We start from the raw sequence: 17479 nt of genomic DNA, 5'->3' as shown, positions 1-17479 counted from the left end.
TGACTTTTATTTGTCCATTACACCAAAAAAAAAAAGTTTATTCAATGCTGTAAATGTGAAGCAAAAAAATATATTTTCAACAATTTTAAACTCCACCAGTTAAACATTCTACTAGTTCTGAGTCCATTAACAACCTAAGAATTCATTTACATTTTTGGAATCTAATAGCATATCTACTGGTTAGCATCCAATTTTCATTTAATTTTATTAAATTAAATTCATTATTTTTATCAAATTTATTTTTTAATTTTTAAATTAAATTTTTATTTACTTGCTATTTTAAATTTTTATAATTTAAATTTTTTAATTTAAAATTTTAATTTAAGTTTATGTGTTACTATATTTTGTATATTATTATACATAATATATAATTTAATTTGTATTTCATAATTTAAATTAAATTCATTAAATTTTCATTTAATATTAAACTTCTAAAAATTTACTTCTTTGATAACCAAACTTTAGTTTCTTAAATTCCTCCTTCCTTCATATACGTAATCTCCCTCTTCTCAATTCTTCAGAATACTACTTTTATTACTGAATTAAAATATTGACTTGAATGGTATAGGCTACCAAAAAAAATGGTCTGAGATATTTTCTTTATTATTGGCTTACCAATTAAAATTTAGTTCATCTACTACTCTGGTAATACAATTCCATTCAGTGTTAACTTTTATATAAATGGTTAGGCTATTATGCCTTCTGCTTGACTCAATCTAGCACATTTTAATTTATCAAAAGAGGTAAAGTTAAATTAATACAATAATATCTACCAAGAAAGAAAGCTGGCGACATAGGATCCCATGAGCCTATAATTTTCTAATTTTTTTGTTTGCTAAGGAAAATATGTGCAGACAGGTTTACATTTTATTAACTTAATACTTAATATGAAAATATAACAAATATTCCATAGTCAAAGATTATCTTTTCAGAATTATGAAAATGCAAAAACATTATAATATAAACTAATAAAGTTTAAAGGTCTGTGTAGTACAATTAAAGCTGTAAAAGAATCTAAAAAAAAATAGCACAAGACCTTGTTAATTAGAACTAAAATTTATCAGTTCTGTTTATTACTTTGCAATATAATCCATATGTTATACTCATATATACATATATAATATTATAAAACATAGTATACCATATTACATAAACTCTTCTCTTCCACTAGAATCCCACTTCAATGCCTCATCGTGGTAAGACGATCATGAGTTCTCAAAGGCAATACTAATATAGCATAAGCTTCAGTAGGTCCTATACCAAGGGGCAAAGGCTTTAAACATGAAAAGTATTCAATAAGCTTCATGTCTGTTGTCCAAGGATCAGTCTGGTTATGTTCGGAGAGGCTCATCATGAGCTTGGCCACAAGATATTAAATTTTTCAACCACAACAATTCTGTATAGCTTCACTTCAGTCATGGGAAATTGTGATCTATTCCATTGGAGGGAGTACAAACACCAATGAAATCCTAGCTCTCTGAATTGAAAAATATATAGTTACACTTGAATGGTTATTATATATACAGATGTATGTGTATATATATGCATATATATTATATACACACACACATACATTCACATATATATGTGTATATATATATACACACACATATACATGCACACATGCATATATACGTATATACACACATACATATATATGCTCTGTGTGTGTGGTATTGGTGCAAAATTCACAGTAATTATTTGCTTAATAATGGCAATGCCCAGAGTTTTCTGTCTTGGTCTCATCTTGGTCTCATCTCATCTTTATAAGTTCTATAAAGATGGAGCAAAGTTGAGTACTGGGTTAGAACCTGCTAAGGAGCAGAAAAGATAAATAGGGCTCACAGAAACTAGATTTAGAGCAGGAGTTCTTAAAACATATGATCCATGAACTTTTAAAAAATATTTTAATAACTGTCATATAATATTTGGCCTCCTTTGTAATCTTATGTATTTCATATACTGAAAAAACATTATTGTGAAAAGGGATCCAAAGGTTTCACTAAACTGACAAAGGAGGACCATGATACAAAAAAAGGTTAAGAAATACTGATTTAGAGCTTAGAGGTAAACTAACAAATCTTCTGATCTTACAGATAAAGAGACTGAGGCTTGGAGGTAAAATTTACTTGACCAAGGTAGTAAGTAGAAGAGCTGAAATTTGAACCCAGCTCTAACTCCAAATGCAACATGCTTTCTACTATATCATGATGTCTACCTGCCAGGAAAATATAGAATACTATCAAAGTCTTTATAAATGAAACCTTTCTTATCTCTAGAAGTCTATAGCCTTCATAAAAGAAACAGAAGAATAGGCCTAAAACACTAGCAAATTTAGCCTTGGTGTCAGTAAAAACTTCTAACAATTTGAGCTATCCATAATGGAATGGGCTGCCTCAGGAGATAATAGGTTCTCTCAGTTTGGAAGTCTTCAAGCAGAGGTTAGAAGACACTTTCCAGGTTTCTTGTAATGGTTAGTGAATTCTTTTGGGATTATGGTTTGGACTACATAGCTGCTGGGATCCCTTCCAACTCTCAAATTGTGTGATTTTGTAATCTCTCTCTCTCTCTCTCTCTCTCTCTCTCTCTCCCCCACTCTCCCCGCCCCACCCCCCCGCTTTGCGCACACCAGCGCACACGCATGCACGCACACACACACACACACTCCACATACGCACCAGAAAGTCCAAGAAAAATACCAAGACAATTACAAATTAGGTGGGTTTTTTTTTTAATTCTTTAACTTTTCTTAACGGAAACCAGATATCTTCTATAAAAATCATATATATCCAGAAAGAAACAAATAATCAAGGAACTGCACACTCTATTGTGGAGCTGGGAAGTTGCCAGACTTTCCATTTATTTCCATCATTCAATAACTTCCCCTTTGAAGTTCATTCAATCTATATCTATCACCCAGTCAAAATTCTAGTAGCTGCTCTCTACTGAACTCCAAGACACTATCTTCTTTCCTTAATGAGTTCAGTGCCCAACTCACAGTCTTTCTTCCTCAACTCCTGCCCTTAAACTCAGGAGACTAAGCACATATATTTGATACTCCCCCAAACACCCTTACCTCCCAGTTTCACAAATTGGTCATGCTCCATGACCTATTCCTCTATCTCATCTCAAGTATACATAGAGATCATCAATCATACTCTTGATCTTTTTATCACCCACAAACGCTCCATTCCCATGTTTATAAACTGTGAAATTCCCTTACCTAATCATAATCTGTTGCCATTCCACTACACTTTATACTCTGCAAAACACAAACCCTATTCTTCCTCCTCACTGTGACATCCAATACTTTAACCTCTCAGTTACTTCCCAGGTCAACACCCTTGCATTGGCTACATTCTCTTCCCTTCCTTATCTTGACTCCTTAATGACCTAGTTCAGCTCTACACTGTCAGCTTCTCTTGAATATCTCCTCTTACCCTATTACCAATCATTCTATGTCTCAGCCCTAAATTACTACCAGTATCTGCTGCTATTACTCCTACGTGCTGCTGAATGAAGCCAAGAGAAAAATCACAAAACTATACTAATTAGATCCACTACAAACTTATGTTACATAATCTCAATTTGATCTTCTTTGCAGCAAGGCAATTCTTTTACAACACGACAACTGCCTTGCCATTCACCACAGTAAATTCCAAACTTTTTCATATCTCTTCAAAACCTTCTATACTTCTCCTTCCCCCACCCTCTCAGTTAAGAACCTTGCCTCGTATTTCACTGAAAAAAATATGGCCATTCAACAAGATCTTCTTCTTCCCTCCTCCCCTACTTATATTTCCCAGATGTCTTCTGTCACTATTTCCACCTTCACTCATGTCTTATGTAACAAGGCAGCCCTTCTCCTTCCCAAGGTAAATCCCTACATCAACAACCAATCCCATTCTATCCCTTCTTCTCAGCAGATCACCTCCTCTCTGTCACTCCTACTCTTTCACTTATCTTCAATCTCTCCCTGTCTAACGGCTGCTTACAAATATGCCCACATTTGTCATCCTCCAAAAACCCTCGCTTAAACTATTTCCACTAGCTTTGTCCCATGTCTCTCTTTCCATTTATAATTAAACTCTTGGAGAAGGCCATCTGCAATAGACATCTCCACTTCCTTTCCTCTAACACTCTTAACTCTCTATAATCTATCTTCTTACTTCACAATTCAACCAAACTACTCTCTCCAAAGTTACTAATAATCTCTTACCGTTCAAATCTATGGCTTTTTCTCGATCATCATCCTTCTTGTCCCTTCAGCCTTTGACATTGTTGATCAGCCTCTACTCCTTGATATTCTCTTCTCTCTAAGTTTTCCTGACACTAGTCTGTCCTAGTTCTCCTCCTACCTATCTAACTTGTTCCTTCTCCATCTCCTTTGCCAGATCTTCATCCCAGTCATACCCACTAATCCTGTCTCCTCTTCTCTTTTCCCTCTATATTATTTTAATTGGTAATGTCACCAGCTCCCATGGACCATCTCTATGCTTGATGATTCTCAAATCTACTTATCCAGCCCTAAGCTCTCTGGCGGACCTCCATTCTTCTATCTCCAACTGCCTACTAAACATCTTGAACTGTATGTCTTGTAGAAATTTGAAATGCAACATGTCCAAAATTAAACTCATCCTCTTTCTGCCTAAACCCTCCCCTGCTCCTAATTTTCCTAGTACTGTCAAGAGTATCACCATCTTCCCAGTCCCCCAGGCTCATAACCTATATGACATCCTTGATTCCTCAAGATCTCTCACTCCACATACCAATAAGTAGTCAAATCTCATCATTTCTACCTTCACAATATCTCTCTTACGTCCTCTTCTCTCTATTCATATAGTCACAATCCTAATACAGAGCCCTTATCACCTCTCACATGGAATACTGTAACAGCCTTCTAATTGGTCTCCCTGACACAAGTCTCTCTCCATTCCAGGCCATCTTCTGCTCAACTGTCAATGATCTTCCTAAAGTGCAGATCTGCCCATGAGACCCTCCCCCATTCAAAAAACTCCATTGTTTCCCTATCATCTCAGAGATTAAATATAAAATCCTGTTTAATATATAAAGCTCTCCCACCTTTCCAGTCTTCTTCTCATCCCTCCCTTCAAGTAATCTGAAATCCGCTGACACATGTTGTTCCACAAATACTCCATCTCCCAACTCCTGGCATTTTCACTGGCTGTTTTCCATGCCTGGAATTCTCTCCCTGTTCCCTTCTTCCTCCTTGCTCCCCTGGCTTCCTTCAAGTCCCAGCTAAAATGCTACCGTCTACAGAAAGCCCCTCCTAAACCCCCTCAATCCTACTGCCTTACCTCTGCGGATTTCCTGCAATTACCCCATATATAGATGGATGTAGCTATTTGCTTGTCTTCCATCAGATCATAAAATCCTTTAGAGGAGGACCTTCTTCTATCTCCAGCACTAAGCACAGTGCCTGGCACATACCGGCACTTCACAAATGTTTACTGACTAACCAACTACAGCCTAAACTACTATTAATGCAAAATTGAGTATAAGACACAAATTCTTCTAAGGTAAAAGATAATAAAGAAGAAAGTTTGAAAATATTCTTGCTAGAGTCTTCAGATGATCTCTCAAAGTCCCTTTTAGCTCTAACAGTCTATGAATCTATTACTTTAACTTTGGAAATCAAAAGTATTCAGTTAGCAATTAAACAGAAAAATCCTCCAACTCAAAAATAAAGCCAAGCCAAAATTTTTACAAAATTTTTGTAAAGTTTCATTCTAAAAATTTTATTTTCAATATACAGTAAAAAGATTTTGGGGGGGTGGAGCCAACATGGCAGCTGGAAACTAGGAACTTGCATGAGCTCCCCCCAGGTCTCTCCAAAAACCTATAAAAAATGGCTCTGAACAAATTCTAGAGCCGCAGAACCCACAAAATAGCAGAAGGAAGCAGAGGTCCAGCCCAGGACAGCCTGGATGGTCGTTGGGTAAGGTCTATCGCCCAGAGGTGGGAGCAGAGGGGAGCAGAGCCCAGTGTGGGCTGCGCCAGGACCAACGAGACTGGGAGCCGGGCAGAACAGGCACCACCACCCTGAATCAGTGAGCTGCAGCAGTTACTAGACTTCTCAACCCACAAACACCAAAGACAACAGAGAAGGTTAGTGGGAAAAGCTTCGGGGACAGAGTGAAAGGAGTTCGAGGTTCGGCCACCATGCCGAGGACAGCAGAGGTGGTGCAGCTACAGAACTACAGCTGCAGTTGTTTCTGGCCCCAGGCCCACCTGGTGGGAGGAATTAAGTGGTGGATCAGAGCAAGAGTGCAGAGCCTGCTTAAGATCTTGGGGGAGGAGGAGCGATGATGTGGCAGAGCTTGCTGTGTAGAAATAGCTCTGAAAACAATAGTCCAGCCCCTCAAGCCTGGGACAAAGTACTCTCTACTCTACAAGCAGTCATACCCCGAAGAAAAACTCAAGGGTCAAGTAGTTGGCTGGGAACATGGCCAGGCAGCGAAAACAGACTCAGATTCAGACTCAGACTTTGGAATCTTTCTTTGGTGACAAAGAAGGCCAAAACATACAGCCAGAAGAAGTCAACAAAGTCAAAGAACCTAAATCAAAAGTCTCCAAGAAAAACACGAACTGGTCTCAGGCCATGGAAGAGCTCAAAAAGGATTTGGAAAAGCAAGTTAGAGAAGTAGAGGAAAAATTGGGAAGAGAAATGAGAAGGATGCGAGAAAACCATGAAAAACAAGTCAATGACTTGCTAAAAGAGATCCAAAAAAATATTGAAGAAAACAACACCTTAAAAAATAGACTAACTCAAATGGCAAAAGAGCTCCAAAAAGCCAATCAGGAGAAGAATGCCTTGAAATGCAGAATTACCCAAATGGAAAAGGAGATCCAAAAGACCACGGAAGAAAATACCACCTTAAAAATTAGACTGGAGCAAGTGGAAGCTAGTGACTTTATGAGAAATCAAGAAATTATAAATCAGAACCAAAGGAATGAAAAAGTGGAAGACAATGTGAAATATCTCACTGGAAAAGCCACTGACCTGGAGAATAGTTTCAGGAGACATAATTTAAAAATTACTGGACTACCTGAAAGCCATGATCAAAAAAAGACCCTAGATATCATCTTTCAAGAAATTATCAAGGAGAACTACCCTGACATTCTAGAGCCAGAGGGTAAAATAGAAATTGAAAGAATCCACTAATCGCCTCTTGAAAAAGATCCCTAAAAGAAAACTCCTAGGAATATTGTCCCCAAATTCCAGAGCTCCCAGATCAAGGAGAAAACACTGCAAGCACCCAAAAAAAGCCAATTTGAGTATTGTGGAAACACAATCAGGATAACTGATTATCAAGATCTAGCAGCTTCTACATTAAGGGATCAAAGGGCTTAGAACATGATATTCTACTGGTCAGTGGAGCCAGAATTAAAACCAAGAATCACCTACCCAATGAAACTAAGCATAATGCTCCAAGGCAAATTATAGACTTTCAATAAAATAGAGGACTTTCAAGTTTCTCAGTGAAAAGACCAGAGCTGAATAGAAAAATGTAGCTTTCAAACACAAGAATCAAGAGAAGCATGAAAAGGTAATCAAGAAAGAGAAATCATAAGGGACTTACTAAAGTTGAACTGTTTTGTTTACATTCCTACATGGAAAGATGATGTGTATAATTCATGAGACCTCAGTATTAGGGTAGCTGAAGGGAATATACATACACACACACACACACACACACACACACACACAGAGGGCACAGGGTGAGTTGAATACGAAGGGATGAGATCTGAAAAAAAAATCAAATTAAGGGATGAGAGAGGAATATATTGAGACAGGGAGAAAGGGAGAGATGGAATGGGGTAAATTATCTTACATAAAAGTGGCAAGAAAAACAAGTTCTGTTGGGAGGGAAGAGGGGTCAGGTTAGGGGGAAAGGGTGAATCTTGCTCTCATCAGATTTGACCTGAGGAGGGAATAACATACACACTCAATTGGGTATCTTACCCCACAGGAAAGAAGGAGGAAAGAGATAAAAAAGGGGGGATGATAGAAGGGAGGGCAGATGGGGGAGGAGGTAATCAAAAGCAAACACTTTTGAAAAGGGACAGGGTCAAGGGAGAAAATTGAATAAAGGGGTATAGGATAGGAAGGAGCAAAATATAGTTAGTCTTTCACAACATAAGTATTGTGGAAGCGTTTTGCATAATGATACACATGAGGCCTATGTCAAATTGCTTGCCTTCTTAGGTAGGGTGGGTAGGGAGGGAAAAGGGGAGACAATTTGGAACTCAAAGTTTTAAAAGCGGATGTTCAAAAAAAAAAAGTTTTTGCATGCAACTAGGAAGTAAGATATACAGGCAATGGGGCATAAACATCTATATAGCCCTACAAGAAAGTAAGGGAAAAGGGGATGGGGAGGAGTGGGGTGACAGAAGGGAGGGTTGACAGGGGAACAGGGCAATCAGAATATATGCCATCTTGGAGTGGGGGGAAGGGTAGAAATGGGGAGAAAATTTGTAATTCAAACTCTTGTGAAAATTAATGCTGAAAATCTAGTAAATAACTAGTCAAATTAAAAACAAAGATTTTAATATCAATCCAGCTTTGGCTTAAATTTCGTTTTGGAGGGCAGAGAATTCCAGAGCTCAATGTATACCTATGGGACCAAATCGATGTGATCATAATTTTGCTCTCCTTTTAATAACTACATTGTTTGATACTACATTTATGGTGCTTACTAAATATATGATGGAATGGTTTTTAGAAAAGATTCCCTATTACAAAGATTCTGTAATCAACTAGAAAAATACATTTAAATTGTCGCTCAAGTCACACTATTATTTCCCGGCCTTAACCAGAAGAACCGCATATCCTCAAGACTCATAATTATCCAGCACTGCTCCATCCATGCCCTTTCCACATATATTCACTATCAGAGACCTCTAAAGGCAAAAAAGATTGTTACCAGAGTCCAGATCAGTTGAGCAGCTGTGAAATAAGGACAATAAATGGACTCACTACTAGTAGGTCTTTTTCCTGCCACCTATTATAGACTTTCTATGAAGCAATTCCAGGAGTAACTGAGTCATATCTAAATATGACTTGCAATTAACTGCTATTCTAATGAATGGTTTGCTCTTTTACCGCTAAACATACCCTAGTAAATTTTCAGGCTATTTTGAGGCTAAAGCAACTTAGAGATCACAGAAAGAGGCAAGACAGCTAGTCATTCTCCTTTAAGTTTTGTTTGGAAGTAATAGCAAATAAAGTCCAGAGCCTGGGGCCCTGACTAGGCATAGAATCATCGAAAACGGCTTTAAGCCACTAGTAGACCTCATAATAGCACTAGGAAAAGAATAAATTACTTTGGAACCAAATTGAAAGTGTGTAGAGGAGAGTCAAAAACCAATTAAAAGGCCTTTTTAATTTTGCCATAACAGGCTGGGTACCCAAGAGTAGTTAGGGACTGTCTGCACAAGACACAGAAGAAAACTGTCCAAAAGGTACAGATCACTCCAGGCTTACTTTTAACCTAAGGCCTAAACTGCAGAAGGCAATGAACATCAACTAAGTTCAAAACTACAAGTACAGTAAAGCCTCCTGGTAATCAGGATTCAGTCATCTGAATATTCCTTAAACAAATAAGGAAATTATCGTTATAAACAAGCACAGAATCTCAAAGTTGGAGAGAGCCACAAGGGGAGCCATTCTAGCCCTACCATTATTTAATCAAGAAATTTTCCTTTATATGTGTCACAACTAGACTCTGCTTAAAAGACCCCCACTGAGAGGGAATGCACAATCTCCCAAGGAAGCCCATCCACTTTTGGAAAGATCTAATTGTTAGGAAATTTCCCCTTCAATTAACCTTAAATCTGCCTCTCTGCAACTTCTACTTATTGCTTCTACCTAAGCCCTCTACCGTTCTTCCTTCTGAGGCCAAGAAAAGCAAGTTTAATCCATCTTACACATGACAGTATTTCAAATATTTGAAGACAGCTAGCTCAAATCCCCTAAGTTTTCTCATCTCTAGGCTGAACATGCCTAGTCCCTTCACTCACTACTATGGAATGATCTCCAGGCCTTTCATTATCCTGTTTACTCTCATTTGTATGCTCCCTGGATAAGCAATGCCCTTTCTAAAAATTTAAACCTGAGAGATATTACAGATATGATTTGACCAGGTCAAAGTACAACAGTACTTGACATTTCCATCATTCTAAATATACTACCTCTCTTAAATGCATTAGTTTTGTCTCACATCACACTGCTAACTCATTTTGAAGATACAGGCTAAAACCACCAAATCTTTCACACAAACATCTATTACTCATAGGTCCATTTTGCTTCCTCTCCTCCCCCTCATCTTCTTCAACTTCACTCCAGAGAGGGGCTATATTAATTCACAACAATTAAACAGCATGTTTCAACCCTATCCCTAACTCCAGACACTACCTATTTCCACCTACATGTCAAGGACCTGGGGACAAAAGCAAATTGCTTCTTTTAACAATTTATAAACCCACTCTAAAAGAGTGGCAAGAAAAGAGTTATACTTAACATTTCCCCAAAGAAGCCCAATTAATTAAGGAAGAAAACTCTTTACACAAACCCTAGAATAAAAAATCATCTATCATAATCAAAAATACAGCTCACTTAAAAGGAAACAGAAAGGTACACTTAAATAAAATGTTTATCTTTATGAGGCCAAATTGAAAAAACCACATCCTCTCACTCTATTTTTCCATACCTACCATCTAAAGTCATCACAAGTTAACTAGACTATATAATAAGTGCTGTGTTTACTTATCACCTGCTAAAACACTCAAAATATTTTAAAGAAATAAAATGGCAAAAAAAATAAGGAATCAAGTAGCAACAATCCACACAATCATTCAAAATAAGCACTCAAGGAAACAAAAAATATACCTTCCATGTTTTAAAAAGTAACTTTAGGGATAGCTGGGTAGCACAGTGAGTAGAACACCAGCCCTGGAGTCAGGACGGCCTGAGTTCAAATGCAGTCTCAGACACTTGACACATTTACTAGCTGTGTGACCTTGGGCAAGTCACTTAACCTCAATTGCCCAGGCTTTCCCTCCCCAAAAAAAATAGCTTTGCTCTTGTTGGAGGGGGCAAAGGGGGGAGCAAGGAGAAAAAGTTATGCAACACCTAAAACTGCAAATCTTTTTACCCTCTATCAGAAAAATAATTATAATTCATATAGAAAAACTGACTAAAAATTAACATTAAAAAACATAAAATGAGTAAAAAAGAGTAGCAGAAGAGGCATTAAGCGCCAATGAAGTCAAAAATAACACTTTTCAGAGAGAATATGAGGAGATATAACCATGCAAAGGATTAAAAGTATAGTATGCAAATGTAAAGGGAAGAAAAAAAGGGCCACCATTCAAGAAAAGTGATTTTTTTTTGGATAACAAAACTGACAACACATGACTTAACCTTTAATCATACTTAGTGATTGTCAATTTAAATTAAATTAACCTTAACAGGAAAGCATTTAACCTTTAGGTATGTTGAAAAATTATTGTTTAAAATTAAAGAGAAAAAAAAAGAAAAAAAAAAGAGAAAAAAAAATTAAAGAGAAAGCCTTAAACACATTAAAAGTGCAGTAAGTACAGAAAATGAACAAAATTAACATAACATGTAAAGGCATGATTGCATAATACCAGAATAAATTATCACAACAGAAATTAAATATTTTTAAGAGACCCGAAACATGTTTCTGGTATATAAAGGCAGAAATTCACACTCTCAAGGGTGCAAACTTTCCCTAACAACAACGTAATTTTCTTTGAGCATTAGGGTGATCTGTATAAACTATTTTAGAAGCCAAACTTACCGAGTACCATCTGCTTTCCAGCTTACTTTGTATGGATTCTGCTCAAGCAATTTAATATTTTGCTTGTCCATGGAAACAGGCTGTGCTCCAGGGAATCCAGACCTAAAAGAAAAAATTTATTATTATTTTATGGCAGGTATCAACAATGGATTTCTTAGAACAACCCTGCATGAGTTCCTTTCTTCTCAATGTCTTAACTCTGCTATGAGAATAATATGACAAGACTTTATCATATTTAGGATTTTAGAGTACAAGTAATCAAGAATTCCAAACTGGTGTCACTAAAATTAAAGGAGTAGTTATAAACAACTAATATCTGAGGGCTAAATATTAAAACAGGTTTGTTTACGAGTCTTATGCCTTAGAAAAAAATTCAAATACTGGCTTACATTAGAAATAATAATGAATTTTATTCCAGAGCCCATATGTTTATATCACATGTAGCCAATCTGGCAAATCAACCAGTTTTGAAATTCTCTATTCAAAAGATGCCCAGAAGTAGTGAAACAGGAGTACTGAAAGTCAAGATTAAAGGTATACTAGCAAGACACGGTATGAAAATCAATGCTATTTATTATTCTATCATTTTCATCTTTTAGTTACAATTATTTCTAGTTAATCTATTTGGTTTCTACAAAGCAATGACAACAGTTCTTAAGATAAATTCAGGAACCATGTTAAAACTTAAGTTTTAAGAAACAAAAAATCCACTTCACCAATAACAGCTGCTACTGCTACAATTATCTGTCACTGACAGCAGTGATGTACAGAAATGGGTCTTGTTTCTCTTTTCAAATGTAATCAATTTAAACCTAGAATAATTTTAAAGGTGGGGTGGCTGGGACATACTTGAAGATAACTAGCCCAGACGTCAGACTACATAGGATGTATGGCCACTAATTCCCCTCTTCCCATGTAAGGGATTGATGAAATCTTGCTCTTCCAGCTGCCCAAAACAGTAGGGTTGGAATGGGAAATAACTATTAGTACTAGATACTGAGCTACAATATTAACTTCTTTGATTTTGCCCTGTAGGTGATGAAATTTTGCTTTAGTTGTCAGGTTATTCTTTTCATTTCACCTAAGAGGCAAACTTTAGATAGCAAATAATGTTATAACATTGTCATTTAAGTTCTTTTTAAGTGCTCTACATAAAAATGTAAACATCAATTGTAAAAAGAAAAAATTATTCCAATGCTTCCCCTAATAAATGCTACAGAAATAAGAGGGGTAAAGTACTTTAAAATGTCCATTACCCTTCCCAGCCACAGAAATGATGACACTTTTGCTGTATCTCTCCCAATTTTGGTTGAGTTGTTACTTGGGTTACACCTTTAACTGTCACACCTTCCAAGAATATGGCACCCTTTAATTAAAAGAGAAAAAAATGATTAACATTTAAAACGCAGATTCATAAAACAATAAAAAACTAATAGGTAATTTTGTCCAAATTTTGACCACTCCCCTGCACCGGGATCTAAACTGCTCTACTCTTTTCTTTAGAACTGTACTTCCACATCCTTCAACTCTTACACATGAATTATAAAGAATACATTTATTTTTATATTTGTTTTGTGTTTTTCTACAAATACAGCTAGGTCCTAATTAGTGCAAACAATAAATCCCCATGAAACAGCTACTTGTATTTGAATTTGTACTATTTGAGGTTATGATTATGTAAAATAAACTGGTTTTGGCCCAATGATAACATGTACTTTGAATTCAAATAACTTAATTTGAATTCAAACAATGTGATCACTTCTGGGGATTATTTGGCCCTAATCAGGACCTGGCTGTATTCAAAGTACTCTTGGAGCACTGCTATACATATTTGTAGAATGGTCACTTGATGTAACAGCAGAGAAATCAGAACTAGACTCTTGGTTTTCTAAACATTTTTAAGCAGTTTATCAACTAAAAACTGAATAAAATGTCGATATATTCCATACCAAGAGCACCTTGGACATATCATGGTAATAAAGACAGAGAATCCTCTAATATCATACAAATACTGAATGTTCCCATAATCTAGATACTGAAAGTCCATGTTTTGCCATAGTTGAGCTTCTGTTATCCAATAAGCAAGCTGGCATTAGTTAAAAAAAAAATCTATGAAACAAAATTAGCTTTAAATGTAATCAGGGAAATAAAAATGGAAGTTCATAGGAGCAAAAACTTCTTTGCAATGTTAACATCATTACCAATGCTTTGGCAAATTAAGAAATTGGGAGAAAAACACACTCATAAATACTATCTACAAACCAAATGCTAACACAGGAAGTCTTCCCTGTACACTTTGGCTAATACTCCCTAATTCTCAAATCACTGTTTATACAAACTAAACCTATCAACTACTTTGTCTAAAATAAAATAAGTGTACTTTAGAGTATTCATGAAAGAAAAGGTCAAAGGAGCATCACAGCAAAAAGAAAAAGCCCTCTACCCTATAACTTTGTCTTATTAGTAAGATACTAATGCTAAGAGTTGCAACTTTTTAAACTGTATTTTATTATCATTTCCTTATATATGTATAGGTATTCAAATAGTTCAACAAAAACATAATTAAGAAAATAAAAATACATGAAAAATAAAACCAAAAAAAAAAAAAAAGAAACTTCAAATGATTGCACTGGGGTTTATAAACTTCTGACATTTACTGATTCTTTAGATTCTTAAAAGATGGGTATATAAATTTTAACTCATCTTTCTGGATTTTATTATCCTTTTTTTGTTTCTCTAGTATTCATATAATGTTTATTTTTTTTTTTACTGTTACTGATGTATCCTAATCACTTAGTTGTAGTCAATGTGTATATTGTTCTTTTGGTTCTGCTTCTCTATTGTTTCATGTGTCTTCATATAGTTTATTGAATCCTTTAAATTCATTATTTCTTATGTAGCACAACCAGTATTCCATTATATTACTTTTCCATACATCGCCCAACTTAAAAAATACCTACTTTGATTGTTTTCTCCTGACCAGTGAATAATCAGTGAATTCCAAATGGGATATCAGTTATCATTTGATAAGTGATGTTTTGCTTCTTAGGCACTCCTAACATCTCATTATCAATGAAGTTCTGAAATTTAATGACAATCTCTTTGGGTACACTGAATCTGGGTGGGTTGAACTCTAAGAGTATCTAGTAAATTTTATCAGTCTATAGACAATCCTTTGATATTACTAGTTCCAAGACATTTTAATTTTCATTTTTTTAGGGAATTCAAAGATCATTAGATTACCTCTCCTATGTCTTCTACATGGCCCCTCCTGGTCCACCTACCCTCCCCTAACTCCCACAACTGTGGCAGCTTTCCCCTCTCTAAATTTAACTTGTATCAACTTTGTGTGTTTCTTGTACATATCTATCTACGTATCTATCTCTCTCTCTCTCTCTCTCTCTCTTTACGTGTGTGCGTGTGTGTATATATATATCTATATAGATATATAAGTTGTTTTGCCCATTAGAATGTAAGCTCTTTGAGGGCAGAGAATAGTTTGTTTTTGTGTTTGCATCTCCAGAACTTAGCATAGCAACTTGTCGCATATTAGGTGCTGAATAAGTGCCTGTTAATTTATGTCTTCTAGTCTTTACTTATAAACTTTGCAATTCATTTTTCAAGTGAATTTCCCTTTGATACTTTTTCTTCAATTTCTTCTACTGATCACTTTCAGCCTCAGAATTTTGCCACTGATTCCATTTCTTAATTCAAACCTTCCATCAAATTTTCAATGTTGACTTTTATTACCAATTTATTTTGTAGCTTTTTTCCTGATGATGGGGCTTTCTTTGTTGATACCAGGTCCTCTCTCATTTACCTAATTTTTTAACATCAAATTTCATGTGTTTTGTACTATATCTAGCTTTCTTTCTTGGGCCATTATTGAGATTAATCTGTTATTTTTCCCTGTTATGTTTCCAAAGTCTATATGCAGATGTAACAGAAAGCCAAGACTTTTCCAACCTGATGATTGCTTCTAGCCACTACTATTGATTCTTGGAAGAACAAATGAGAAGAAATCTGGGAAGAACCACTAAGGAACTACAAAGTTTTGGGAAGGAAACTGCAGGATTTAAGGACACAGATGGTATTTTGTTCACTGATGCCAATTAAAGGGAAGGACATTAGAAGAGAACAGCTGGCTAAAAAAATGGTGTTGAAGACCAGAATTTGACTTTTTTGAACTATGACCTAAGAGAAAAGAAATAAAAGGCTTTTGGTCAAGGATCACATATAACTAACAAAGGCTAGGAAAAATAGATTTGCTTGGGGACTGACTGATCTAATCAAGAAGGTATTTTACACTAAATAAAGGAATAGGAAGAAAAAGAATGTCTAGATACAAATACTAAACTATCTGAGAGCAAGAACTATGATAGAAGAAAAACAGGAGCAGAAGTATTCAGTATTCCACAAGGAGCAACAAGGGAAATAGAAATGATACAATGGGCTCATATATACCTACAACACATGAATTATGGATAATAAACAGTGAACTATGTAAAGTGTTTAGAAAGACTTAATAATTATTTGATTGAGCTAGAGATTTTAATGTGAAATGGTAAATATCATGACTGGAATAAAGAAATGAAGGGGTATACCTTACTCAAAGGAAAGAAGAGGTAGGGTAACACTATACATCAAGAACCTAACCTATCCAAAAATCCACAAACCTAAGTAAAAAGATAAGATGGAAGGCATTTATACTAGAATCAGAGGAGGGAGAAATAGAATATAATGTTAAAAATACACTACGGGTCAGCAAGCCAAGTAAAAAAATTCAATGAGTTACTAATACCAAACACAAATCTGGCAAAGAAGATACAATTCTGAAAGAGGCATCAACTCTCTGAACAGGTGCTGTAAGTCTCTGCATTAAAAAAAAAAGAGAGAACAAGTAATATTACTACTTTGATCTTTCAGAGGATCAAAGTAACATAGGGTACAGCTATTCTGGACTTGATTCTAATCAACAATGAAAAACTAACTCTTAAAGTAAAAATGAAAAGAATCTTGGTAGGCTATAGTATGCCTTCTTAATCTATATCTGTTAAAGAAGTGAGGATTATATGCGGTATAATGCACTAAACTTAAAGAAGATAAGTTGAGGAAAAAAAGGAATTAGGACACAAAGGCCTTTATTCCCCAAATGATAAAGTATCAAAAGATATAAACAAGCAATTCACCACGAAAGAAATCCATTATTAACAACTGTAAGAAAAAGTGGTCCTAATCACTAATAAAGAAATATAAATTAATACAACTCTGAGGCTCTACCTCACAATCAACAGATCAGCAAAGATGACAAAAAAGGAAAATAACAGAGGTTGGACGGACTGCAAGAAAGATGGTATATTGACGCAATATTGGTAGAGCTCTAAATTAGCACAGCCACTTTAGAAATAATTTGGAACTAGGCCCCAGTCATGATATTTATCAAACTATGCAAACCCTTCGAATGTGCAATTCCAAGATCAAACAAAGTGAAAAATAAGCCCTATGTACAAAAATTTTTATCAGCAATTTTGGTGGTGGTAAAGAACAAAAAACTAAGGGAATACCCATCAAATGGCAGAATGGTGGAAAAACTATAGTATATGAATATAATGAAATACTACTGGAGGGAGTCA

At 35.6% G+C, this 17479-nt stretch overlaps 1 protein-coding gene across 1 annotated transcript in view; it reads right to left on the bottom strand.

The window, feature by feature from the left end:
- Positions 1-17479, bottom strand: part of RNGTT (RNA guanylyltransferase and 5'-phosphatase) — a 411159-nt gene that overhangs the window by 357653 nt on the left and 36027 nt on the right. The window contains exons 7-8 of the mRNA XM_036767783.1: positions 13103-13212; positions 11847-11948 (exon numbers count right to left, since the gene is read on the bottom strand). Coding sequence (XP_036623678.1) covers positions 11847-11948; positions 13103-13212 — 212 coding nt within the window. The remainder of the gene's footprint in view (positions 1-11846; positions 11949-13102; positions 13213-17479) is intronic.

The sequence above is a fragment of the Trichosurus vulpecula genome, chromosome 7 (assembly GCF_011100635.1).
Source record: "Trichosurus vulpecula isolate mTriVul1 chromosome 7, mTriVul1.pri, whole genome shotgun sequence".
Lineage (NCBI taxonomy): Eukaryota > Metazoa > Chordata > Mammalia > Diprotodontia > Phalangeridae > Trichosurus > Trichosurus vulpecula.
This window is presented reverse-complemented; position numbering and strand designations above follow the sequence as displayed.